Below are 24768 nucleotides of genomic sequence, written 5' to 3' on the forward strand. Positions count from 1 at the left end.
TACTGACAATTCTTACCAACTTTATAAAAATCGGCCTTTCATGGGTTGGAGATGGCTCAACATGCCATCTACAGTTTTAAATCAGCCCTGGACCTTGCCAGCCGATGGTGACATAGAGACGACCATTTGGGACAAAATTACATCATGAAATTTATTTGAAAAAAAAAAAAAAAAAATGTTGACGCCTGTCAATCACAAGGTGGGCAGACCTGTGGATGCAGTTACAAAAGAGGTTTTCAACAAATTGCATCAAAGGTTAGAAAAATGTTCTGTCTGTGAGGTCAAAATGGTTACAGATTTTGAAAATACACAAAACATTTTTAAACAACAATAATTCTCAGATTCTCGTACAATTTCTGAGGCTAAAGCCCTCCTCTCCCCCTCACGCTAAACCTGCCCAGTTGGAGGGCTGATTAACGACGGCCCAGTGAGCTCCGATGGAGGTGATGCCTCCGCTGTAGCGTCCGCTGATGATGATCAGCTCGGCCTTGCTGTTGATGGGATACATGTTGAAGGATCTGCCTGAAGGTTGGCCCACCTGCAGCGTGCGGCCCCTGTTAGTGGTGAACACCACCGACTGCACATAGTGCGCATACTTCCCGGAGATCTGGACGATGGCTTCATCCTCATACAACTCTATCTCCTGGGGAATTCCGGATTTGATACCAACAACAGAAGACCAGAGTGCGCCGTACTTGAACTGGAAGCTGTGGAAGGAAGGGAAGTCATGTTATTAAAAACTGCAGGTGCATTGTTAAAACAGGAGAAAGAAAGAAGTGTCTAATTGTGTAAAATGAAACATTCATTTAAATATAGACATAATCTCTAAATGTAGGCATAAACACATCAAAACCAGTGAGTCGGACTGTTGCACTGGATCACTGTGATCATGGGTACTGTAGTTTATTTTGAGTCAATGCCACATTAACCCGACTGCTACTGAAGAAATATCGCACCAGAAAAATATACATGTACTTTTATTGTAAATATACCCTGACACTAGACGATAAAATTGTACATAAGAAATTCTACTATACTAAACATTTACCTCAGCTACTATAACCTACTAAACTATAATAAGATAATACATAAAAATATATGAACATACTACACAGGGAGGTCTTTATGAATAATTTTCATCTTTGTGTTTGGTAGGAAACGTTTTTTTCATGTGACACATTTAACATTCAAACACAGTGTTCAAAAACCCCTATGAAGAGGCGACGACATAAAAAAGCTACCTCGCCCGGATCAGGGAGACCGGGGATACCTCCTGGAGCCAGACCTGGGGGGGATGCTCGTTGGCGAGCGTCTGGTGGCCGGGCTTTTGTCCATGGGGCCCGGCCGGGCTCAGCCTGAACGAGCAACGTGAAGCCGCCGCCTTGTGGGCACCGAACAGCAATTCGGAGTACGCGGCCTTCTTGGAGTCACTGGATGGGGTCCTGGAAGGGATCCCATCTGGGGACTCCATAGTTTTACTGGGGGACTTTAACGCTCATGTGGGCAATGATGGAGAAACCTGGAAGGGGGTGATTGGGAGAAACGGCCTCCCCGATCTGAACTCGAGTGGTGTCTTGTTATTGGACTTCTGTGCTCGTCAGGGATTGGCCATAACAAACACCATGTTTGAACATAGGGTTGCTCATAAGTGTACCTGGAACCAGAACACCCTAGGCCGTAGATCAATGATCGACTATGTGGTCATTTCATCAGATCTGCGGCCTCACTTGGGTGAAGAGAGGAGCAGAGCTGTCAACTGATCACCACCTGGTGGTGAGTTGGATCAGATGGCAGGGGAGGCTGCGGGACAGACCTGGTAAACCTAAACGTGTAGTGAGGGTGAACTGGGAACGTCTGGCGGAGGCCCCTGTTCGCGCGGTCTTCAACTCCCACCTCCGGAGAATTTCTCTAGCATCCTGGGGGAGGTTGGGGACATGGAATCCAAATGGGCCGTGTTCAAAGCCTCCATTGTGGAAGCGGCTACAAGGAGTTGTGACCAGAAGGCTGTCGGTGCCTGTTGTGGTGGCAACCTGAGAACCCGTTGGTGGACACTGACGGTGAGGGAAGCCGTCAGGCTGAAGAAGGAGGCCTTTCGGACTTGGTTAGCCCAGGGGTCTCCAGAGGCAGCAGATGGGTACCGAGTGGCCAGAAGGGCTGCAGCTTCTGTGGTTGCGGAAGCAAAAACCCAGGTGTGGGAGGAGTTCGGGGAGGCTATGGAGAAGGACTTTCGGTTGACCTCAAAGAAGTTTTGGCAAACCGTTAGACGACTCAGGAAGGGGAAGCAGGGATTGGCTCAAGCTGTTTTTAGCAGGGGTGGAGAACTGCTTACCCGGACTAAGGATATTGTCGAGCGGTGGAAGGAACACTTTGAGGAACTCCTGAACCCAGCCAAAACGTCCTCTGATGAGGAGGCAGAGTCTGAAGTTCCAGGGGAAGCCTTATCTATATCTGAGGCAGAGGTCGCTGAGGTAGTCAAGAAGCTCCTCAGTGGCAAGGCGCCAGGTGTAGATGAGATTCGCCCTGAGATGCTAAAGGCTCTGGACATTGTTGGGCTGTCGTGGCTGGCACGCCTCTTGAATGTCGCGTGGAGGTCTGGGACAGTACCTGTGGAATGGCCGACTGGGGTGGTGGTTCCCAATTTTAAAAAGGGGGACCGGAGGGTGTGTCCCAACTATCGGGGTATAACACTACTCAGCCTCCCGGGTAAAGTTTATTCCAGGGTGCTTGAAAGGAGGCTCCGGCCAATTGTCGAACCTCGGATACAGGAGGAACAATGCGGATTCCGACCTGGCCGTGGAACAGTGGACCAACTCTTTACCCTGGCAGGGCTGCTTAGGGGGGCATGGGAGTTTGCTCATCCAGTCTACATGTGCTTTGTGGACTTGGAAAAGGCTCATGATCGTGTCCCCCGTGTGTCCTGTGGGGGGTACTGCGGGAGTATGGGGTACCGGGGCCGTTGATACAAGCCATCCGGTCGCTGTATAACCAAAGTAAGAGCTGTGTCCGCATCCTCGGCACAAAGTCAAACACGTTCCCAGTGCGGGTTGGCCTCCGCCAGGGCTGTCCCTTGTCACCGATGCTGTTTATGATTTTCATGGACAGGATCTCAAGGCGCAGCCGGTGGGGGGAGGGTTTCCAGTTTAGGGACCTCAGGATTTCATCTCTGCTTTTTGCAGATGATGTTGTCCTGTTGGCTTCATCAAGCTGGGACTTCCAGCAGGCGTTGGGGCGGTTTGCAGCCGAGTGTGACCCGGTTGGGATGAGAGTCAGCACCTCCAAGTCTGAGTCCATGGTTCTCTGCCGGAAACCGGTAGATTGCCCCCTCCGGGTGGGGAGTGAGTCTTTGCCTCAAGCGAAGGAGTTCAAGTATCTCGGGGTCTTGTTCACAAGTGAGGGTAAAATGGATCGTGAGATTGACAGGCGGATCGGTGCAGCATCAGCAGTAATGCAGGCGTTGTACCGGACTGTGGTGGTGAAGAGGGAGCTGAGCCTGAAGGCAAAGCTTTCGATTTACCAGTGGATCTACGTTCCAACCCTCACCTATGGTCACAAGCTTTGGGTAGTGACCGAAAGAATGAGATCGCGGATACAAGCGGCCAAAATGAGTTTCCTTCGGAGGGTGTCTGGGCTCAGCCTTAGAGATAGGGTCAGGAGCTCGGAGATCCGGGGGGAGCTCGGAGTAGAGCCGCTTCTCCTTCGCGTCGAAAGGAGCCAGTTGAGGTGGTTCCGGCATATGGTTAGGATGCCTCCTGGGCGCCTCCCTTTGGAGGTTTTCGTGGCACGTCCAACTGGGAGGAGACCCCGGGGCAGACCCAGAGCTCGCTGGAGGGATTATATATCCTGTCTGGCCTGGGAACACCTCGGAATCCCCCAGGAGGAACTGGAAAATGTTGCTGGGGAAAGGGACGCTTTGGTCACCTTGCTGAGTAGGCTGTCACCGTGACCCGGCTCCGGATATTCGGAAGATAATGGATGGATGGATGGACACAGTGTGTGTCCTTTAATCCTTTTTATTGTATCAAATAAAGACCAGGCTCTTTCCCCAGCCTCAAAAAGAGCTACCAGTGCATCAACATTCCTGTTAAAAGTTTAAAAATGGTGTGGTTACTATGAGGGGATATAATTGCAAGAAATGTAATAATAATAATCATAATACTTAACATTTTCCTAATGTGGTTCAAACTATCTGCATCGCATTTCCCTCAAAGTATTTGCTGTTGCACATTAATTGTCTATAATAAAAACTTTCGAACCAGATGCCAAATGTTTGATATTTACCCATAGATATAGTTGTTGTTGGCCTCCCACACTCTGACGGCGGTGATTCTGCCCTCTCCACTCAGAACGTACGAGGAACCACTTCCTGAACCCACGGACGGGGAGAAGGAGTAATACTGAGGCTGCACTGCAAACACAAGAGAGGCAAACATGATCACGCTGAGACACTTAGAGGAAACTTTTTTTCTGATACAGATATTCATAAACAAAATTTACTTTTATCCACAAGAAATTATTTTGTATGGTGTTCACTTGAGTGACAATTGATTTTCCAACACACGTAAGCCTTGAACACACATTTGACTCATATATCGTACTTACCAACAGCCAGAAAGCAGGCTGAGAGCAGAGCGACAAGGACGATGTAATGCATTCTGTGAAACAAATAAGATAAGAGGGAAGAATTATTATTTTTCCCAGCAATAATTTAGTGAGATATTCCTGCTGACAGAATGGATCATGGAGAGATAAAGAGGATGCATGCCTACTACTTTTTTTTATTAGTTGCCCAATGACCAAGAGACACCTGTGGACGAAAGAAATTTTAAGAGTTTTTAATGTGACATTATTATTATTATTATTGCAGTAGCAGGAGAAGGAGTATTTATTACTATATGAATGAAGCAAATAAAATGTATAATATTAATCATAATAATTATTCTGATTATTATTAGCAGTAGTATTAGAAGTTTTAGTATTATTATATTCATTATTAGTATACGTATTATTATTATTATTATTATAATTATTATAAGGCCTATCTATTAATATTTGCTAACTGTAAAAAATAGAAAAAATAACATTTTCAAAAATATAATATGAATGCTTTCCATTTATTGCAGGTAAGAATTTAACTAGACTAGATGGCTGACCGCATCAGGTCAATGTCCGCTTTTATGGGCAATGTGTTACAAAGACTGTCCTTATGAGGCCGATGACAACTTGTTTGAACACAGGTGCACGCTGCAAACGTAGGTCAGGACAGCAGATGAGCAGTCATGCTTACTTCCCCCGAAAAAAGTATCCAGAGCCGTATAGACAGAGAGTCGCGTCAGTGGAGGTCCAACATGCTCCATGATCCACCATTGCGATGTCGCAACTCTCTCTCTCTACACCTGTGAAAGTACCGTCCCTCACTCACTCACTCAGTCACATACAGACCCATGTGCAGGGCTGACTCCGGCGGTCAGCCAACAAAACAATAAATGATCTACTTAATCACACAATCAAAATAAGGAGAAATACTCACAGATCAAGTGTTAAAGTGTGCAGTGAAGCTCCCCGGGCTCCAGCTGTCTCCAGCTCTGTTTGACCTTGAGTATCAGCAGGTGTCTTTATAGAACCACCAGGCATTCCTGAGCACATTTTTGAGTGTTCCCCGCAAGTAGATTTACCTGCTGGATGACTTCGGTAAATTCTGTCTACATTGAGAATGTATGTAATCAAGAGGGGCGACACCATCAGTCAGTCATACTTATGTAACAGCAAAACTTGACAGCAAAAAACAAAGGCAGCCTTGGTAAGTATACCTCATGGCTTATTCTTTGAACTTTTGAAAACCCCAAATGTGTCCTACAAGCATGTAAAATGCATTGCCTACATCTTAAACCATTGGGAAATTGACAGGAAGGGTAGAAGTGACACTGGTGTGAGCTTTCATCCTGGATTGGGTAGAGGGTGGGTTTTTTGAGCAGTGGGGTGACCTGAGCTTGCTTAAATGCAGTGGGGAACACACCTGTTGACAGTGAAGAGTTGATAATGTGTGACAGCAGGATTAAGTGTAGGGGAAAAGGTCTGCATGTATCCAAAGTGAAAATAATGATTATTATAAAACACATTGAGAACTTTAGCAGGTTTGATGTGCAAAAGATGCTTTTTTTATTTCACTTCTTATTCCTTACATGTTTTAAAGATCTACAAGAGCATGGGAAAAAAAAGGTTTGGTTCAAAGTTTATATCATAAACAATAATATGGTGCATTTGTTTGTTAATGCTCAAACATACATTCACACCAACAGGACAGGAGTAAGGTCGGCTGATGTTTGAATATTTTATAAGAAAGTAAATAATCTGTTACTTTATTTGGTCCATCAATTAAGTAGTTTTTCATTTTTCCTCAGGAAGTAACAAAGGGTTCAATAGTTCTCCCAACTTATACACACACTGGAGCTTAGAACGAAGAACAATTTAACAAAGAAAGAGGTTTTCAACAAATTGCATTAAAGGTCAGGAAAATGTTCCGTTTGTGACGTGAAAATGTTAAAAATTTAGAAAATACAGAAAAGAACTTTAAAACAACAACAATTCTCTGATTCTCGTACAATTTCTGAGGCTGAAACTCTCCTCTCCTCCTCAGACCAAAGCTGTGCTGTTGTAGGGCTGATAAACGGCGGCCCAGTGAGCTCCGATGGAGGTGATGATTTTGCTGTAGCGTCCGCTGATGATGATCAGCTCGGCCTTGCTGTTGTCGGGATACATGTTGAAGGATCTGCCTAAAGGCTGGCCCGCTTGCAGCGTGCGGCCCCTGTTAGTGGTGAACACCACCGACTGTATGTAGGTGGCATACTTTCCAGAGATCTGGATGATGGCTTCATCCTCATACAACTCTATCTCCTGGGGAATTCCGTATTTGATACCAACAATGCGAGACCAATTGGATCCATACCGCAGCTGGATGCTGTGGAAGGAAGGGAAGTCATGTTAATAAAAACTGCAGGTGCATTGTTTAAACAGAGAGAGAGAGATATGTATTGATGTATTGATCCCAAACTGGGATTTTGTGCTGTTACAGGAGCAAGTTATCAAATAAAAATGTTTGCACCAGAAAAATATATAAATGTAATTTCTGGGAGACATGGTTCTGTTCAATATATGTGTGATAAAAAGTTTAAGACAAGATGCCAAATGTTTGATATTTACCCATAGATATATTTGCTGGTGAGCTCCCACACTCTGACAGCGGTGATCCTGCCCTCTCCAGTCAGACTGTACGAGGAACCACCTCCTGAACCCACGGACGGGGAGTAGGAGTAATACGGAGGCTGCACTGCAAACACAAGAGGTAAACATGGTCACGTTGACACACTTAAAGGAAACTGTCTGTATTTTTGTCTGACACAGAAATTCATAAACAATATTTACTTTTAATCACAATTAATTATTTTGTATGGTGTTCACATGAGTGACAATTCATTTTCCAACACACGTAAGCCTTTAACACACATACGACTTATAAATCGTACTTACCATCAGCCAGGACGCAGGCTGAGAGCAGAGCGACAAGGACGACGTAATGCATTCTGTGAAACAAATAAGATAAGAGGGAACAATTTTTTTTTTTTTTCCAGCAATAATTTAGTGAGTTATTCCTGCAGGCAGAATGGATCATGGAGCGATAAAGAGGATGCATGCTTACTTGGTTTTTTTGTGTGTTATATAATAATCAAGAGACACCTGTGGACGAAAGAAGTAGTGTTTTTAATGTGACATTATTATTTTAATTATCGTTATTATTAACTGTAAAAAAGCATTTTATCAATAATAACATCAATATTTATTTTTTATATCTATTAATATTATTATCACTGCAGTAGTAGTAGTAGGAAGAGTATTTGTTACTATATTAATGCAACAAAAATTGTATTAATTATGATAATATATTTATGTTGTGTTCATCTTTAATTGTTTAAAATATTATATTTCTTTCCATATATATTACAGGTTATAATTTGACAACCAATAAATATTCTATTAAATCATAGCAATATCAAAATAAACACATTTACTCACAGATGAAGTTTCAAAGTGTGCAGTGATGCTCTCCGGGCTTCTCTCTCGCTGCGTGCAGCTTCTCCTCTCTCCAGCTCTGTTTGCATTGAGCAGCAGCAGGTGTCTTTATAGCACCACCGTGGATTCCTGAGCACATTTTTGAGTGTTTCCCGCAAGCAGATTTACCTGCTGGATGAGGTGGGATCGGGAATTACTGTAATACGTAATTGTCGTACTTTCCTTTTATGTCAGAGAATGTGTTTCATGACATGTAAGACACTATCAGTCAATCACACTGAGACGACAATAGGAGTAAAGAATGTTCTTAAAACGGTCTTGAGAAGGAAACAGAAGAATATTTTTATATATAATAAAAGTAGAGTTATAGATTTATGACAAATGCAATTTCATCAGAGTTAAACTTTTGGTACAAATGAAGCTCTCAGCACCATATTACCTGCGCAAAAGCACAAAATTGAAAGAAAAATGCAGTTAAACAAGCTAAGATGAATCACACAACAGGTTTGTAATACTGTTGTTAAAAAACAATCTGTGTTGGAAAAATGTCTTCTCTATAAGGATATTTTGAGAAAGTTAACATTGAATCAATCTCAGATCTACGGAAGAGGATTAGGGCCACTGAAAAAAAATAAAAAATAAGGTCCAATAAAAAAATATTTTTGTTTTTATTGGGAGAAAAAAGTCAGAATTCTGAGATTAAAGTCAGAATTCAGACTTTTTTTCTCCGAATAAAAAAAAAAAAAAAATTTAATTGGACCTTAGAAAAAAAGTCAGAATTCTGAGATTAAAGCCAGAATTCTGACTTTTTTTCTCCGAATAAAAAAAAAAAAAAATTTAATTGGACCTTAGAAAAAAAGTCAGAATTCTGAGATTAAAGCCAGAATTCTGACCTTTTTCTCAAAATTCTGACTTTTTTTCTCCGAATAAAAAAAAAATAAAATTATTGGACTTTAATTTTTTTTTTTCCAGTTGCCCTAATCCTCTTCCGTACAGATCCCATCAGCTATAGTCTGACAAGAATACAGCCTCAGGGGACAACGGTGAACATGCCGGGCGTGTAGCCAGCGGTTAACGAGAAATGACTTCCAGTCAAGACTTCCTTTTCCGCGTGCTGCTTTGCTGACAGAAAAAGAACCTGTTTTTTCTTGTGATTGACTTTAATTAAAAGGTCTTGTCTTTGAAATTTCAACATCATGATGCAGATTAGTAAAAAGTAAAAATGAAGCTTCGTCAGGTCTGTCCTCAAGAGGAGAAGAAAACTACTCTTAAAGAAGACATATTTCCGCTACGCAATCAATTTTCTATTATTCTAATGTGTTTTTGAATCACGTTGTTAAAGTTTGTTTCATTTTAAAACTATATTATAAAACTATATTATACATATTTTAATCTAATTGTTTTCCAGAGGCTCTCCTTCCTCCTGAAACCGACAAGCCGTTTTGCCGTTCAAAGGTTAGATCTTATTTGACAGTATTTGGAGTGACCACATAGCCCCTCCCCCACGTGTGCGATCCCACGTGGGGTAGCGGCCGCACTGCGCTGTCACTCTAAAGTTGTAGAAAACATGGCTGCTCTAGGATCGGTTATTCGGCCATATATGTACGGGCCAGTACACCGCGTCTTTTACACAAGCTGACGTCCAACAACGGGCAGCCTGACAAATCAGTGTAAACAAAATTAAAGTAATAATCTGGAAGATTTTCACTTAAATAAATGTCTGTTAGGTCACTATCTATCGCCAAATGAGGTAACACAATGGTGATGAAAGCCTTTGCATTTGCAGTATTACAGACTGGCTGTCTGGTGTGACTTTGGCAGAAAAAAATCCCAAGTGGCGCCCAGTTAGTGACGCGTTTTCCATCACCCAGCAGTGGTTGGTCTGCCAGAGAGGGTAGGCTGAGCTAAGCGGCTGCTTTTCCGCTCTCTGCAAGCGTTGCAAGTAAACAGTAATCTACTATGGCTGAACAAACAAAGAAAAGATGGATGATTACAGATACAACTTCAAAAATAAGTGAAAATCCAAAGAAAAAGAAACAAATTTGACGCTCAGATGAAGCAAACAGTCTGAAAAGGAAAGCGACCGAGGAAAATCAAGAGTTACAACCGGAGCCAACCGTGGACGTCACACATGCGACACTGTCTGGATATCTGGGAAGTGTGCTCCCGCAATTACCGTTTATCGCCACAGGTGCCGCCAAAGAGAACGAAACTGAGATCTTCAAGATTATCACTTTAAACTTAAAATGTAATGATCCATTGAAATCAGTGTGTGTAGCTACACTCTCCTTTTAGTTTGTTTATAAGAAAACAAGAGAACTATATTTCTTTTTTCTTTCCTAAAAGCCGATGTTGTAGCTGATTGTTATTGATGGTATCAGACGGAAAGTTTAAGTGTTGGACACATTTCAGGTTTCAAACTTCTTTTAATCTGTGAATCAGTTGAACATGAGATATGACCAGTCTGCCATTGTCCTCCTGTGTGCATGTCTCGCTGTCCAACATTTTCTCAAGTGTGTTTTTATTTTAAGCTAAAATGAAGTAGATGTGGACATTTATGTTAAGGACCTTGTGGCTTTTTTATTGAGTAAGAAAAACCCGAAATTTGTGTCTTTCAAGCATGTAAAATGCCTTACCTGTGTTATAACCCATTGGAAAATACTGTTTTCACTTTTTGTTGTTGTCTTACCATTACACCATCACATAGGTGCTTTTAAAAATCCCTTTTCTTTCGTCTGTGAAGCTTGGAATGTGTTCTTTTGTCATTTCTCATTACGACACAATATCTCATTCTATTTTTCAGCCATTTTCCAGGCTTAATTTTGTGTCTATCCAATTTTATTCATGACTTTGTGTTAAAATGATGATGCATATGCTGTTTCATGAATTGTAAAACTACAAGTTTTGCCAACACCAATGGAGTTTATTGCTTTGCCTGCTCTTTATGTTTGCAGTGACTTCCTGCAGTTTCTGCTGAAGCTTTTAGTACGACAACAAGACTTCCTGAACCTGGAAATAATTCTGTAATTCTGCCCATGATTCCCCTCAAAACTACGACTTGTTACCAGGCGTCTTACCATGCTAAGCTAGGCTTATCATCTCCTGGCTCCACCTCCATACTTAATAGTCGAGTCAGTCTTTTTATTTCTACATCTTATTTCTTATTTGAACATTTTTAAAATATAATGGAAGATCAAACATTGCAGCAGTAGGGATCTGGGACTCCAGGGTTTTGGACCCATGAGAAAAACATATATAATATAATATAACTGATGAGTCATAATTAAGTAGAGGCATATACCTGTTTTTATATTTTACTGTATTTTGTATTCTGTATTTCAGGCCTGTCATAATGCTCAGTTTTTAACTGTGTAAAGCACTTCTTATTTCAGCAGAAGCAGGTTTGATGTGCACAAGATGCTTTTTTTATTTCACTTCTTATTCCTTACATGTTTTAAAGAAATACAAGAGCATGGGATAAAAAAAGGTTTGGTTCAAAGTTTATATCATAAACAATAATATGGTGCATTTGTTCGTTAATGCTCAAACATACATTCACACCAACAGGACAGGATTAAGGTCGGCTGATGTTTGAATATTTTATAAGAAAGTAAATAATCTGTTACTTCATTTGGTCCATCAAATAAGTAGTTTTTCATTTTTCCTCAGAAAGTAACAGAGGTTTCAATAGTTCTCCCAACTCATACAAACACTGGAGCTTAGAACAAAGAACCATAATTTCGCAAAGAAAGAGGTTTTCAACGAATTGCATTAAAGGTCAGGAAAATGTTCAGTTTGTGACGTGAACATGCTTAAAAATTCAGAAAATACAGAAAAGAACTTTAAAACAACAATAATTCTCTGATTCTCGTACAATTGCTGAGGCTTAAACTCTCCTCTCCTCCTCAGAGCAAAGCTGTGTGGTTGGACTGCTGATTAACGTAGGGCTGATTAAGGCAGGCCCAGTGAGCTCCGAGGGAGGTGATGCCTCCACTGTAGCGTCCGCTGATGAAGCGCAGCTCGGCCTCTCTGTTGTCGGGATACATGTTGAAGGATCTGCCTGAAGGTTGGCCTGCTCGCAGTGTGCGGCCCTTGTTAGTGGTGAACACCACCGACTGTATGTAGTGGGCAAACTTCCCAGAGATCTGGACGATGGCTTCATTCTCATGCAACACCATCTCCTGGAGTAATCCAATTCGGTGACCGACAATAGGAGACCAGATGTTGCCGTACTTGAACTGGAAGCTGTGGAAGGAAGGGAAGTCAGGTTATTATAACTGCAGGTGCATTGTTAAGACAAAGGAGCGTAAAAGTAAACATTCATTTTAATATAGACATCATCTCTAAATGTAGGCATAAATACGTCAAACATATCAAAATCACACCAGTGAGTCAGACTGTCACACTGGATCACTGTGATCATGGGTACTGTAGTTTATTTTGAGTCAATGCCACATAAACCCGACGGCTACAGTGAAAACATACAAGCCCATAATACACTGTAACTAAAAATAGTACAGATAGAAAGATAGAGAGAGATAGATGTACTTTATTGATCCAGAAAAATAGAAATATACAATAAAGATAAATAAACTTTTATTGTAAATATACCCTTAAACAGTGGCGTAACGTGTCAGCTCCGGGCCCCAATGCAAGGCTAAAAGCGGGCCCCGTCAGTCACAATGCATCATAATGTTCTGCCTGCCAATCACTTTGCGACGCGCCTCCACTGTGCCTCTCCCTCGAACGTAAGTACAGATAGCTCAGTTATAATAACAGCCTCGTTCTCACTTAAAACTTAGTTTGAATACATTTCAAAAAATGTCATAAACATACAGCATGAATGTTCGTGACTAGGGATGCTAATTTAGAATTGTTTTTGTGACCGATAACCGACCCCTGTTCAACAGTCATTAACCGTTAACTGATAGGTATTAAATATAATTTTTTGCTCTTAGTCATGCACGCTCATTCTGATGCACGCTCTCCGTCATACTTTAATCGCGATTAATGGCATTGTTGTCCATAGTTAACTCGTGATTAATCGCACATTCTTTACCTGTTGTAAATGTACCCTAGAGAGATATTTGTGTGTTTAAACGTCTTATCAACATGGGAATGGACAAATAGGCTTCCTCTATGCAAAAAAAACATTTACCTCAGATACTATAGCCTACTAAGCTATAATAAAATAATACATGAAGATATACACTATAAACACAGGGAGGTATTTATGACTCATTTCATCTTTGTGTTTGGTAGGAAACGTTTTTTTCATGTGACACATTTAACATTCAAACACAGTGTGTGTCACTTTAATACTTGTTATTATAATAAAAAAAGCCTTAACCAAGAGCTGCCATCGCCTCAACATTACTATAAATAGTATTAAAATAGTCTGGTTACTATTAGGGGATATGATATTTATATATTTAATATGTTTGATATTTACCCATAGATAAAGTTGCCGTTGGCCTCCCACACTCTGACAGTAGTGATTCTGCCCTCTCCACTCAGAACGTACGAGGTGCCACTTCCTGAACCCACGGCCGGGGAGAAGGAGTAATACTGAGGCTGCACTGCAAACACAAGAGAGGTAAACATGAGTCAGCATGATCACGCTGACACACTTAAAGGAAACTGTATCTTTGACTGATACAGAAATTCATAAACAATATTTACTTTTAATAACAATTAATTATTTTGGATGGTTTTCCAACACACGTAAGCCTTTAACACACATTCGACTCATAAATCGTACTTACCATCAGCCAGGACGCAGGCTGAGAGCAGAGCGACAAGGACGACGTAATGCATTCTGTGAAACAAATAAGATAAGAGGGAACAATTATTATTTTTCCCAGCAATAATTTAGTGAGTTATTCCTGCAGGCAGAATGGATCATGGAGCGATAAAGAGGATGCATGCTTACTTGTTTTTTTTGTGTTGTACAATGATCAAGAGACACCTGTGGACGAAAGAAAATGAGCTTTTAATGTGACATTATTATTTTTATTATTATTAACTGTAAAAAAGTGTTTGATCAATAAAAACATCAATATCTAATCATTTAAAAAATCTATTAATGTTTTCCATAAATTGCAGGTAATTATTTAAATACCAATAAATTATCTTTTAAATCACAGCAATGACAATATCAAAATAAGCAGAAATACTCACAGATCAAGTTTCAAAGTGTGCCGTGATGCTCTTCGGGCTTCTCTCTCGCTGCGTGCAGCTTCTCCTCTCTCCAGCTCTGTTTGACCTTAAGCAGCCGCAGATGTCTTTATAGCACCACAGGGCATTCCTGAGCACATTTTGAGTGTTCGCCGCACCTAGATTTACCTGCTGGATGAGTTCGGGAAATACCGACAACAATTACCGTGGCACTTTGCTGTTGTGCCAGAGAATGTAATTAATTAAGAGGTTAAAAGGCGTGACACCATCAGGCACAACGTGAAAGCAAAAAACAAGGGCAGTCTTAAGTATACAGGGGTTGACAATGAGCACAATTTTCCACTGGCACTCCGGCCAGTAACTTGAATAATTAATAATTTAATAAATAATTTTGGTATTATTTTAACGTCATGTTTTGTTTCTCCTTATGTCAGGGTTCTTATTACTGAATATGTGTTCAATTGTGGAACTATTATAAACTGATAAAATTGGACAGAGGTAGCTTGCTAACGTCCATTAGTGTGTTCTAGAAAGACAGTTGCTCTGTCGCAGGTACAGCAACTAGCGTGTAATGTGTTGTTGACAGCAGTAGCCAAAGTGCCTGCAGTGATGCTGACATCGAACGGAGATTACAGCGGGATTCTGTGTAGAAAGTAATCAGTCCAGTTCATCGGGACTGTGAATCTCGGGAGGGCTACTATATTGTGTACATTGTGGGCTTGTGGATCCTACTGGCACACTGGGCCAGTTAAATGCTTTATCTACTGGCCCGGGGGGTTACAAACATACCGTTGGGCCACTGGGCCAGTGCTTGTCCAGCCCTGACATACCTTGTGGCTTATTCTTTGAACTTTTGAAAACTCAAAATGTGTGTCCTACAAGCATGTAAAATGCATTGCCTACATCATAAACCATTGGGTAATCCTTTTTTATCGACTGTTTTTATTCCCTTTCATGTTTTTTTAATTATGTATTACGTGTTTTTATTTAAATCCCTTATCTTTTGTCATTAGTGCTAAACGAAAACAACCATTGTGTCTGGGAAATTAACTTTCCTCTTCAAGACATTTCAAACATTTTGAGATATCGGCAAGGCATGACGAGATCCGTGCTGAGAGTGTCATATGGTGGGAATGACAGGAAGAGCTGGGCATCGTCCTCATAGCAATGGTATGAGAAACCATGGGAGTAATGATTGCACCAAGTGAAGTGTTTTATATTGAGAAGAGAAGGGGACCGAGCACTGACTCTTGAGGCACCCCTGTGGATAAGCTGTGGGGTTTGGAAACTGCCCCCTTCCAAGATATTCTAAAAGATCTCCCTGAGAGGAGATCCAGGTTCATGACCAGTGGAACCAGATCCTGAGATACCAAGCTCAGAGAGAGAGGAGGACTTGGTGGTTCACTGTGTCAGAGATCTAGCAGCAATAGAGCTGAGGACTGTCCAGCAGCTTTAGCAAGAGGCAGTGATTCTGTTACCGACAGTAGTGCAGTTTCGGTAGAGTGGCCCTGTTTAAAACCAGACTGATTTGGGTCGAACAGATTGTTCTTGGACAGGAATTCAGAGATTTGAGTTAAGACTGTGCACTCAAGTATTTTTGACAGGAAGGGTAGAAGTGAAACTGTTGTGTAGTTTTCAACCTGGGTGTGGTAGAGGGTGGGTTTTTTGAGCAGTGGGGTGACCTGAGCTTGCTTAAATGCAGTGGGGAACACAACCGTTGACAGTGAAGAGTTGATAATGTGTGACAGCAGGATTAAGTGTAGGGGAAAAGGTCTGCATGTATCCAAAGTGAAAATAATGATTACTATAAAACACATTGAGAACTTGAGCAGGTTTGATGTGCAAAAGATGATTTTTTTTATTTCACTTCTTAGCTCTTACACATTTTAAAGAAATATAAGAGCATGGGATAAAAAAAGGTTTGGTTCAAAGTTTATATCATAAACAATAATATGGTGCATTTGTTTGTTAATGCTCAAACATACATTAACATCAACAGGACAGGAGTAAGGTCGGCTGATGTTTGAATGTTAAATCAGAAAGTAATTAATGCCTTCATTTGGTCAATCAAATAAGTAGTTTAACATTTTTCCTCAGGAAGTAACAAAGGGTTCTATAGTTCTCCCAACTCATACATAAAATAGAACCTAGAAGAAAGAAGAATAATTTCACAAAGAAAGAGGATTTCAACAAATTGCATTAAAGGTCAGAAAAATGTCCAGTAAAAATTCAGAAAATAGAGAAAATAACTTTAAATTAACAATAATTCTCTGATTCTCGTACAATTTCTGAGGCTAAAACTCTCCTCTCCTCCTCAGGCCAAGGCTGTGTGGTTGGACTGCTGATTAACGTAGGGCTGATTAACGACGGCCCAGTGAGCTCCGAGGGAGGTGAAGGCTCTGTTGTAGCGCCCGCTGATGAAGCGCAGCTCGGCCTTGCTGTTGTCGGGATACATGTTGAAGGATCTGCCTGAAGGTTGGCCTGCTTGCAGCGTGCGGCCCTCGTTGGTGGTGAACACCACCGACTGTATGTAGGAGGCATACTTCCCAGAGATCTGGACGATGGCTTCATCCTCATGCAACTCTATCTCCTGGGGAATGCCTGATTGGCGACCGACAATAGGAGACCAGATGTTGCCGTACCTGAACTGAACGCTGAGGAAGAGAAGGGAAGTCAGGTTATTAAAAACTGCAGGTGCATTTTTAAAACAGGAGAAAGAAAAGAAATATCTTATTGTGTAAAATGAAACATTATTTTTTAAGATAGACATCATCTCTAAATTTAGATGAGTTAGATGATTCTTTATTTTTCTAATTATGTATAAATTCTAATAAAAAGCCAAAACCAATATTGATTTACTTACACGTATGTGGCCAAAGCCAATTATGTTTTCCTCTATACAAGAAGCTTTATTGTTGTCCCAAACATATTAAAATCACACCAGTGAGTCAGACTAGATCACTGAATCACTGTCATCATGGGTACTGTAGTTGATTTAAAGTCAATGCAACATAAACACGACCGCTAGAGTGAAAACATACAAGAGCATTTAAATCCGCAACTAAAAATACTCCAGATAGAAAGATGTACTTTATTGATCCCAACCTTAAAAATTGTGTTGTCACAGCAGCAAGCTATCAAAGAAGAAATATAGTGCCAAGAAAACAAATAGAAATATAAAGTAAAGATACTTGTACTTTTATCTTAAATTTACCCTGACACTAGAAGATAAAATTGTACATAAGAAATTCTACTATATTAAACATTTACCTCAGATACTACAGCCTACTAAACTATAATAAAATAATACATGAAGATATACACTATAAACACAGGGAGGTATTTATGACTCATTTCATCTTTGTGTTTGGTAGGAAACGTTTTTTTCATGTGACACATTTAACATTCAAACACAGTGTGTGTCACTTTAATACTTGTTATTATAATAAAAAAAGCCTTAACCAAGAGCTGCCATCGCCTCAACATTACTATAAATAGTATTGAAATAGTCTGGTTACTATTAGGGGATATAATATTTATATATGTATATATATATATATATATTTAATATGTTTGATATTTACCCATAGATATAGTTGCTGTTGAGCTCCCACACTCTGACAGCGGTGATTCTGCCCTCTCCAGTCAGACTGTACGAGGTGCCACTTCCTGAACCCACGGCCGGAGAGAAGGAGTAATACTGAGGCTGCACTGCAAACACAAGAGAGGTAAACATGAGTCAGCATGATCACGTTGACACACTTAAAGGAAACTGTATCTTTGACTGATACAGAAATTCATAAACAATATTTACTTTTAATAACAATTAATTATTTTTTATGGTTTTCCAACACACGTAAGCCTTTAACACACATTCGACTCATAAATCGTACTTACCATCAGCCAGGACGCAGGCTGAGAGCAGAGCGACAAGGACGACGTAATGCATTCTGTGAAACAAATAAGATAAGCAAGAAGAATTATTATTTTTCCCAGCAATAATTTAGTGAGTTATTCCTGCAGGCAGAATGGATCATGGAGTGATAAAGAGGATGCATGCTTACTTGTTTTTTTTGTGTTGTACACTGATCAAGAGACACCTGTGGACGAAAGAAAGTGTTTTTAATGCGACATAATTTTTTATTTTTATTGCAGTAGTAGTAATAGGATGAGAAGTATTTATTAATATATGAATGTAGCAATTTAAATGTGTAATTATTATTGCTAGTAGTTGTAGTAGTAGTAATAGTATATGTATTATTATAAGAATTATCATTATTTTCTATTAATATGTATTATTTGATAAGAGTAAAAAAGTGTATCAACAACAACAATATCTAATCTACTTTTGTCTGACATATAGAAAATCTAATATTAATGCTTTTCATATATTGCAGGTAATTATTCAACAGCCAATAAAAATATCTATTAAATCACAGCAGTGACAACATCAAAATAAACACATTTACTTTCAGATCAAGTTACAAAGTGTGCAGTGATGCTCTCCAAGCTTCTCTATCGCTGTGTGCCGCTTCAGCTCTCTGTTTGACCTTAAACAGCAGGTGTCTTTATAGCACCGCCGCGCATTCCTGAGCACATTCATGGTGCGCAGGTATATTTCCTTGTGTGTTTCCCGCACGCAGATTTACCTGTTGGATAAGTCTAGGACATACCGTCAACAATTACTGTGGTAATTTCCTATGATGCCAGAGAATGTGTTTAATGAAGAGGTTAAAGGGCGTGACACCATCAGGCAATCATGCTTCTATGACAGCAAAAAACAAGGCTAGTCTTGGTAAGTATATCTCATGGCTTATTCTTTGAACTTTTGAAAACCCAAAATGTGTGCATGTAAAATGCATTGCCTACATCTTAAACCATTGGGAAATTCTTTTTAAAGTGTAACTGCACCCACAGGTCTGACCATAACTCCACCCACTGCACAATTTTGAAAAATGCTCAAAGTGGACAAGGGGCTGAGAGAGGGGTGGAGGGGGGTGGGTGTTTCCGGCAGTTCAGTGACGTCCCCTCCCCTGGCCACAGAAAAATGGAGAGCGAAACAGAGTCACAAGGCACACATGCCCGAGTCCCCTGAAGAGCACCCAGAGTGGTCCCGAGCCGTATCAGTACAAGCCGTGGGCTCCAGCCCCACTAATGCCTGAAGCCAGAGCTTTCGGAACCGAGAACGGACGCAGTCTATAGTCTAGAGTGGTAACGTAATGTTAGCTAGAAGGCTAATGTACAATGTGCTAGCAAAAATAGTGTAAACTCTAGTGAATGATGTGACTCAATCAGGATATATCTGAAAATGAGCATGGTTTGACAGACTCCCTCTCAGAGACGGGGCCGGGGGCTCGTACATATAAGGCCGAATAACTGAACTAGAGCGGCCATGTTTTCTACAACTTTGGAGTGCAGTGCAGCCGCTACCCCACGTGGGATCGCACGTGTGGGGGAGGGGCTACACGGTCACTCCAAATACTGTCAGCCAATCGTGACTAAGGTCTAACCTTTGAATGGCAAAACGGCTTGTTTGTTTCAGGAGGAAGGAGAGGCTCTGAAAAATAATTAAATTAAAATATGTTTACAATTTTTTAAAACGAAACAAACCTGACCAACGTGAAAATTAATTGCACAGCTAAAATATGTCCCCTCTAATAACAAAAAATATGTAATTCAAATTTTGTGTCACTCCAATTTTATGATCCGACTTTGTGTTAAACTGATGAGTTGTGAAACGGTAAACAAGTTTTTGTCTCCACCAAGGTTATAATTAGTGCAAATTATAGTTAGTAATAGTAATTAAAGTACATGCAAATTGCTTATATAATTTGTTTTTGGTGTTTACTGATCAGTGGGAGGGTCATCATCATGAAACAAGATGTGTCTAATTAAGGAAGAAAATTCTCATAAATTCTTCAGTGATAGATTCGTGTCATCTCTGATATTGTTTAGCATGTGAAATATTCCATCCCTTAACCAATTCTTAAGAGGGAAACTCATCAAATGCATTTTTAACCAGCTGTTATACAAAAAACACATTTATACAATACAAAATTATGAGTTCAACTCTTCAATCTGAAACTCTCCGCGGTAAAAATATGATGAAAAACACGGAAGAAACAAGGAAATAAAAGGTTGTCAAATTGGAAAATGGGATCAGTCACTTACTGTAAATGTAAACACACAGCAGCAATCTCGGGAAATGACCTCATTGTTCACTCCAGTTGTACCAGTCTGACTGGTCTAAAAGAATCTGCTCTATTTTCCCCTGGCACCAGAGCATTCGCTGATGCTGCATTGGGCAAATTACACAGTTCTAATAGATCAGCGACCAAAGATCGCTGGGGGTGCGCGAGGCTTTGTCTGCACTGAGATTGTCAACATTAGATTTGCACACGTTCAATAAAACAATTAAAAATGCACCTACTTGATAATCAAAGTTTGTGCTTAATTCGTGAACCTTCAGCGTTAGTTTATGGAGATTCCTTTGGGTCAGTAGCACTTCAGACAAATATAGCAGTGACAACAATACACGGACATCAAACAGCATATTGCTCCTTATAATTGCTGATCTGACGTATTCTGTACTCAACAGTGCAGTAAACTGATTGTAAATTGTTGCTTTTTTTTGCCTTCATTATATAGGAAAGCTGAAGAGAGACCGAAAATGTGGGGAGTAGAGAGTGGTGGAAGACATGCACCAAATGGATCGGCAGACCGGTAGTCGAACCTGCGATCAGTGCGTTCGAGGACTGGAGCCCCAGGGGAAGAATGCTTTGTTGTTTTAAGTAGAAAGGGAAACTACACCCTGCATCTTTTTCTTAAACCCACTGTGACCTGCAAAAAGCAGCCAGAACATCCTTGTTTATTAATGTCGGCAAAAGTACAAAAACAGAATGCAAGGAATCATCATATGGCCAGGGCTATAACAATCTCATGCACATCTCAAGCATTAGCTTTCTTTGAATGAAGATAAAGCGTATTTTATTTCGCCTTGCAATAAAAGAAAGCTTCCTTTTCCTTGCTGGTATTGTTTACAGTCTGACGTTGGAGCGGAGACATGAGTCATTTGTTATCTGCACTATCAGCAGATGTCTGAAGTTTGACTCTGTAATTGTGTTTTGATTAAGTGAATGCTATATTACAATTTATACTGTACATACATAAGAGCTTTACTGCATGTTAATGACTGCTAGCATGTACAGTGCATGCCTCAAGATGACTGGCATCTTCAGTTTGCCCTATTTGTGACTAAACACTAAAAAAATCTGCTAGCATTGCTTCTGTATTATTGTTACAACCCAGATAAATTGTACCAACGCACAAAAACTGTGTGTGAGAAGGGAAAGTTTTCTTTGTCCCGAGACAGTCATACTCACTCTTCACATGAATCATAAAAGGCCGTGAGAGTTAAAAGTGCTGTGGTCTGCTCTGTTCCTCTGCATTGTGCCGGCTACAGTATAATGAGTGCTGAGCTGCAGGTATTCAGGCAATGAAACCCGATCCGTATTAGAATTGCTGTGCTCAACTTTACTGCATAGCTGGTGGTTATTTGCTACATTAACACATAATCAAGTATCTCATTAATATAAGCCATAAAGAAAGTGCAAAAGATGTATGAGAATCAGCAACTCTGAATGAAAACGCAGGCAGCCAAAAGCTATAAACTCATTGATCTTCATTTCAGATCTACTGAATTAAAACTTTGGCAGATTTCTTAAAACATGTGCATGGCAGCTAGGACTAAGATATCCACAACGCTGACAGAAAATAATTTAAAGTATCTATAAAAATAGAAAAGCTAAATTCACGTTTGAGCCATAGAGAAGAAATAGTCCCAAAAAGTATTATTCTTGATGCTTTCATTTTTCTTTTTTCACCACTATAAGCAGTCATAGTAATTTCCTCTTTTAATCGGAGAGGCTTTTATTTTGAAATGAACCTCGTACGATGGGTTCCAATTGATCTTAACATCAGCAAGGATGAACAGAGAAATGACAACCAAGCCCATGACTCAAGGAGTGTAGTGCTTTATGTATTAGCACCTCCCAAAGAGTCACAAGGTTATTTTGGCAGGGATATTGTTATATATCGTCATTGTTTTAGTCTTAAAGGTTAATTACTTTGTTTTGTTTTTTACCTGGGTCCTATTTTTATACATTAAAGCATGTAAATGATAGCGGGTCAACTTCAAACTGTTTGAAACTATTGTAGATTGCTTCAGCAAGAAGGCCTGACTTGGCTGTAATGGTTACAATGTAATCCTTTGGGGCAATTACAGGCGAGCAACACAACTCCATAAGTGCTTGTTTTTGCCACTTACGGGTTCAGGTTGTCATACTTAGTGTCTGGCAATATTAAATTCCCCTAAAAGTATAAAAAAAATATAACTTCTGCTAACCAAGTTTAATTGAGTACGCTAGTTATGCTTAATTATTTTTGTTTGTTTTGTATGCAGCTCTTAGTATGTTTTTAGCATTTCCAATAAATACAATAAAAAAATCGGACCATCTTTTCCTCCACAAAATACTCTTTGGATAACCCACACTGACTCTTCCATGGTATCCATATTCCTTTGATATCATTCTGCAGGTGTCCACTGAGAGACCCAGGTCAAGCTGTATTTTAAATCCCCCTGTTAGCCCTGCTGGATAATCACTGAGGTTATCTCTCAAGTTCCATTGTGCCAGCAAAGTAGCTGTACGAGGATTTCCTGAGCAGCTTTGACCCAGGTGTTAACATCACACCAGCAGAGTAATGATCACTCCATCATCCTGGCCTTGCCACAGCATCTCTCCTTCAAATGCCACCTTCCCGTGTTTCCTGGCTCTCATCAGGATCCCCACCACCTTATCAGAGATCCGAACATATCTGTCAAACAGCTGTCCGAATGTGATGCGGGTCTTTCCATCTCGGCCCGGATCAGCCATCGTCCTGATCACATAACACATGTCGTCTATCTCCCGGTGGATGTGCTGTTCAGCTCGTTTGGCTCTCTCCGCTGTTTGGGTTCCCTCCTTGGGCCGCCCGTAACCCTCTTGACCCTTCTGGAGGCGGAGCGACATGGAGTAGTCGTAGTCGAAATATTCACTGAAGGGGTTTAGTTTCTGGTTGACGGTGTGCTCTGAGGCCCAGGTCTGCCAGCGGCTTTTGAGGTTTCCTACAGCGCTGTGTTTCTTGGAGAGCGTGTTGATCTTGTTGGCGTCCTCAGCTTCCTTCTTGTACCTGGGATGGATACCAGATAAATCAACAAATCGACACAAATGTACAATACACTGGCGATCTCTTTGAACTGGTCAGGGGAGTTGCAAATGTTGGTTGTCTTCGGAAAAGAGTATGGTTTGTTGAATCTAAAGGCTCTACAGAGAGGATGCGTTTACACTCAGACAAAAAGTTCCTAGCACTGTTAGCTAGCTAGGGCTGACAAACATGGCTAAAGTTATACCATTAACATCTGAACAGTATGTTTACCTGCTTTAGGAGCCATTTAAATCCACCTTTGTTCAGAAATAAGTCTATAACGATATACAAAATTTAGCAGACAGATCGTACTTACGTTGGGGCTGACGGTCTTTTAATCTTAACGGCTGATTCAGACTCGTCCTCCGAATCTTCTTTCAAAAAGCTTGTCCTGTGTGTTTGATCATCCTCTACGTCCAGTCTGTCCTTCTCTGCCTCAGGTTCTCCAATGTCGTCTTTACCACCAGTCTTTTGCTCTTTCTCCACCTGCTTCCAGCTTTTAGTCAGGGATGATACCATGTTTGAGCATTTTCTGTGGCGTGTTGGTGAGTTTTTCTTCTTCAGAAGTCTATCGATCTCCTCATCTGACGGCAGGGACTCCTTTGTGATCTTCTCAGTTAAGAGCCCAATGCCCGCGCTTTTCTCCTGCACCCCGCTGGTCACCGTCTTTACCACTTGCTTTACCTTGATGCAGGGTGCAACTGGGAGCTCAGCAGAACTCTCCTCAGATTTGGATGCAACCTGTCTCTCCTTCTGGGGAATAACTGTCTTTTGAGCCTCCCCAGGACTGATGACTTGATTTTGAGAGGTTTCTGTTGGCTGGGTCGGAGGTTTTTTTGGGACCCACGTCTTTCTGGGTGCCTCTGTCGGACCTCCCTGTGAAGATGGAGCCCAGCCGCTTGGTTCACTGGCCTGCTTCTTCTCATTCTCTGTCACCCACTGCTGCCAACCACTTGTCAGGCTGCACACCATGCTAATGGTACGAAGCTTCTTGATGTTCTTATTGGTTGATGGTTTCCTTTGGGACGCTTGGCTAGACTGTTTGTCAGACATTTTGCCAAGTATTGATGTCTCAATTTTTCCACGATTAATCCCGCTCAGTGATCTTCCTCCACAGCTATCACATCAGCTTGAACATATTGAGCTTCTCCCAAAACAAATCTTTGTTTTCAGTATCTTTTTTTCCTTCTACTGCTTCCTGCCCTCCCGCTAGCTGCTGCTGCACCCCTAAAATAAAGAGAGCAAACCCTAACATGACTTGGAAAGTATTCGAGTCATCCCGGG

At 40.8% G+C, this 24768-nt stretch overlaps 5 protein-coding genes across 6 annotated transcripts; all 5 read right to left on the reverse strand.

The window, feature by feature from the left end:
- Positions 1-382: 382 nt before the first annotated feature.
- On the reverse strand, positions 383-4651 carry LOC138608695 (zymogen granule membrane protein 16-like). The gene is made up of 3 exons (XM_069681254.1): positions 4600-4651; positions 4279-4405; positions 383-707 (listed from the first exon to the last, which is right to left on the reverse strand). The coding sequence occupies exons 1-3, from the start codon at positions 4649-4651 to the stop codon at positions 383-385; spliced, it is 504 nt and encodes a 167-aa protein (XP_069537355.1).
- A 1979-nt stretch (positions 4652-6630) lies between these two features.
- On the reverse strand, positions 6631-7576 carry LOC138608696 (zymogen granule membrane protein 16-like). The gene is made up of 3 exons (XM_069681255.1): positions 7525-7576; positions 7198-7324; positions 6631-6955 (listed from the first exon to the last, which is right to left on the reverse strand). Exons 1-3 carry the CDS (start codon positions 7574-7576, stop codon positions 6631-6633), a joined length of 504 nt encoding a protein of 167 aa, XP_069537356.1.
- A 3890-nt stretch (positions 7577-11466) lies between these two features.
- LOC138608914 (zymogen granule membrane protein 16-like) lies at positions 11467-14323 on the reverse strand. The gene is made up of 5 exons (XM_069681500.1): positions 14245-14323; positions 13997-14032; positions 13830-13882; positions 13517-13643; positions 11467-12309 (listed from the first exon to the last, which is right to left on the reverse strand). The coding sequence occupies exons 3-5, from the start codon at positions 13879-13881 to the stop codon at positions 11970-11972; spliced, it is 519 nt and encodes a 172-aa protein (XP_069537601.1). The 5' UTR covers position 13882; positions 13997-14032; positions 14245-14323; the 3' UTR covers positions 11467-11969.
- Positions 14324-16154: 1831 nt separating this feature from the next.
- LOC138609363 (zymogen granule membrane protein 16-like) lies at positions 16155-18765 on the reverse strand. 2 transcript variants are annotated; one of them, XM_069682010.1, is made up of 5 exons: positions 18711-18765; positions 18306-18341; positions 18139-18191; positions 17826-17952; positions 16155-16895 (listed from the first exon to the last, which is right to left on the reverse strand). In XM_069682010.1, exons 3-5 carry the CDS (start codon positions 18188-18190, stop codon positions 16556-16558), a joined length of 519 nt encoding a protein of 172 aa, XP_069538111.1. In that variant the 5' UTR covers position 18191; positions 18306-18341; positions 18711-18765; the 3' UTR covers positions 16155-16555. The 2 variants fall into 2 exon arrangements, with proteins under 2 accessions (XP_069538111.1, XP_069538112.1); XM_069682011.1 differs by lacking the exon at positions 18711-18765 and having other exon boundaries at positions 18306-18385.
- Positions 18766-22985: 4220 nt separating this feature from the next.
- abrab (actin binding Rho activating protein b) lies at positions 22986-24547 on the reverse strand. The gene is made up of 2 exons (XM_069682157.1): positions 23801-24547; positions 22986-23469 (listed from the first exon to the last, which is right to left on the reverse strand). The coding sequence occupies exons 1-2, from the start codon at positions 24535-24537 to the stop codon at positions 22986-22988; spliced, it is 1221 nt and encodes a 406-aa protein (XP_069538258.1). The 5' UTR covers positions 24538-24547.
- Between the last annotated feature and the right edge of the window lie 221 nt (positions 24548-24768).

This window comes from Semicossyphus pulcher, unplaced genomic scaffold (assembly GCF_022749685.1).
Source record: "Semicossyphus pulcher isolate SPU_LCO1_2020_fin unplaced genomic scaffold, fSemPul1.0.p SCAF_5, whole genome shotgun sequence".
Classification (NCBI taxonomy): Eukaryota; Metazoa; Chordata; class Actinopteri; order Labriformes; family Labridae; genus Semicossyphus; species Semicossyphus pulcher.

What these genes read in the sequence shown, in the direction of transcription:
- LOC138608695 (XM_069681254.1), bottom strand. Translation starts at nt 4,651, where the DNA reads ATGCATTACATCGTCCTTGTCGCTCTGCTCTCAGCCTGCTTTCTGGCT. An exon ending in AGCCTGCTTTCTGGCTGTTG is followed by an intron (nt 4,406 to 4,599) that starts GTAAGTACGATA and finishes TTGTGTTTGCAG; the next exon opens with TGCAGCCTCAGTATTACTCC. An exon ending in AACAACAACTATATCTATGG is followed by an intron (nt 708 to 4,278) that starts GTAAATATCAAA and finishes TTCCTTCCACAG; the next exon opens with CTTCCAGTTCAAGTACGGCG.
- LOC138608696 (XM_069681255.1), bottom strand. Translation starts at nt 7,576, where the DNA reads ATGCATTACGTCGTCCTTGTCGCTCTGCTCTCAGCCTGCGTCCTGGCT. An exon ending in AGCCTGCGTCCTGGCTGATG is followed by an intron (nt 7,325 to 7,524) that starts GTAAGTACGATT and finishes TTGTGTTTGCAG; the next exon opens with TGCAGCCTCCGTATTACTCC. An exon ending in ACCAGCAAATATATCTATGG is followed by an intron (nt 6,956 to 7,197) that starts GTAAATATCAAA and finishes TTCCTTCCACAG; the next exon opens with CATCCAGCTGCGGTATGGAT.
- LOC138608914 (XM_069681500.1), bottom strand. Translation starts at nt 13,881, where the DNA reads ATGCATTACGTCGTCCTTGTCGCTCTGCTCTCAGCCTGCGTCCTGGCT. An exon ending in AGCCTGCGTCCTGGCTGATG is followed by an intron (nt 13,644 to 13,829) that starts GTAAGTACGATT and finishes TTGTGTTTGCAG; the next exon opens with TGCAGCCTCAGTATTACTCC. An exon ending in AACGGCAACTTTATCTATGG is followed by an intron (nt 12,310 to 13,516) that starts GTAAATATCAAA and finishes TTCCTTCCACAG; the next exon opens with CTTCCAGTTCAAGTACGGCA.
- LOC138609363 (XM_069682010.1), bottom strand. Translation starts at nt 18,190, where the DNA reads ATGCATTACGTCGTCCTTGTCGCTCTGCTCTCAGCCTGCGTCCTGGCT. An exon ending in AGCCTGCGTCCTGGCTGATG is followed by an intron (nt 17,953 to 18,138) that starts GTAAGTACGATT and finishes TTGTGTTTGCAG; the next exon opens with TGCAGCCTCAGTATTACTCC. An exon ending in AACAGCAACTATATCTATGG is followed by an intron (nt 16,896 to 17,825) that starts GTAAATATCAAA and finishes TCTCTTCCTCAG; the next exon opens with CGTTCAGTTCAGGTACGGCA.
- abrab (XM_069682157.1), bottom strand. Translation starts at nt 24,537, where the DNA reads ATGTCTGACAAACAGTCTAGCCAAGCGTCCCAAAGGAAACCATCAACC. An exon ending in AAAAGACCGTCAGCCCCAAC is followed by an intron (nt 23,470 to 23,800) that starts GTAAGTACGATC and finishes TATCCATCCCAG; the next exon opens with GTACAAGAAGGAAGCTGAGG.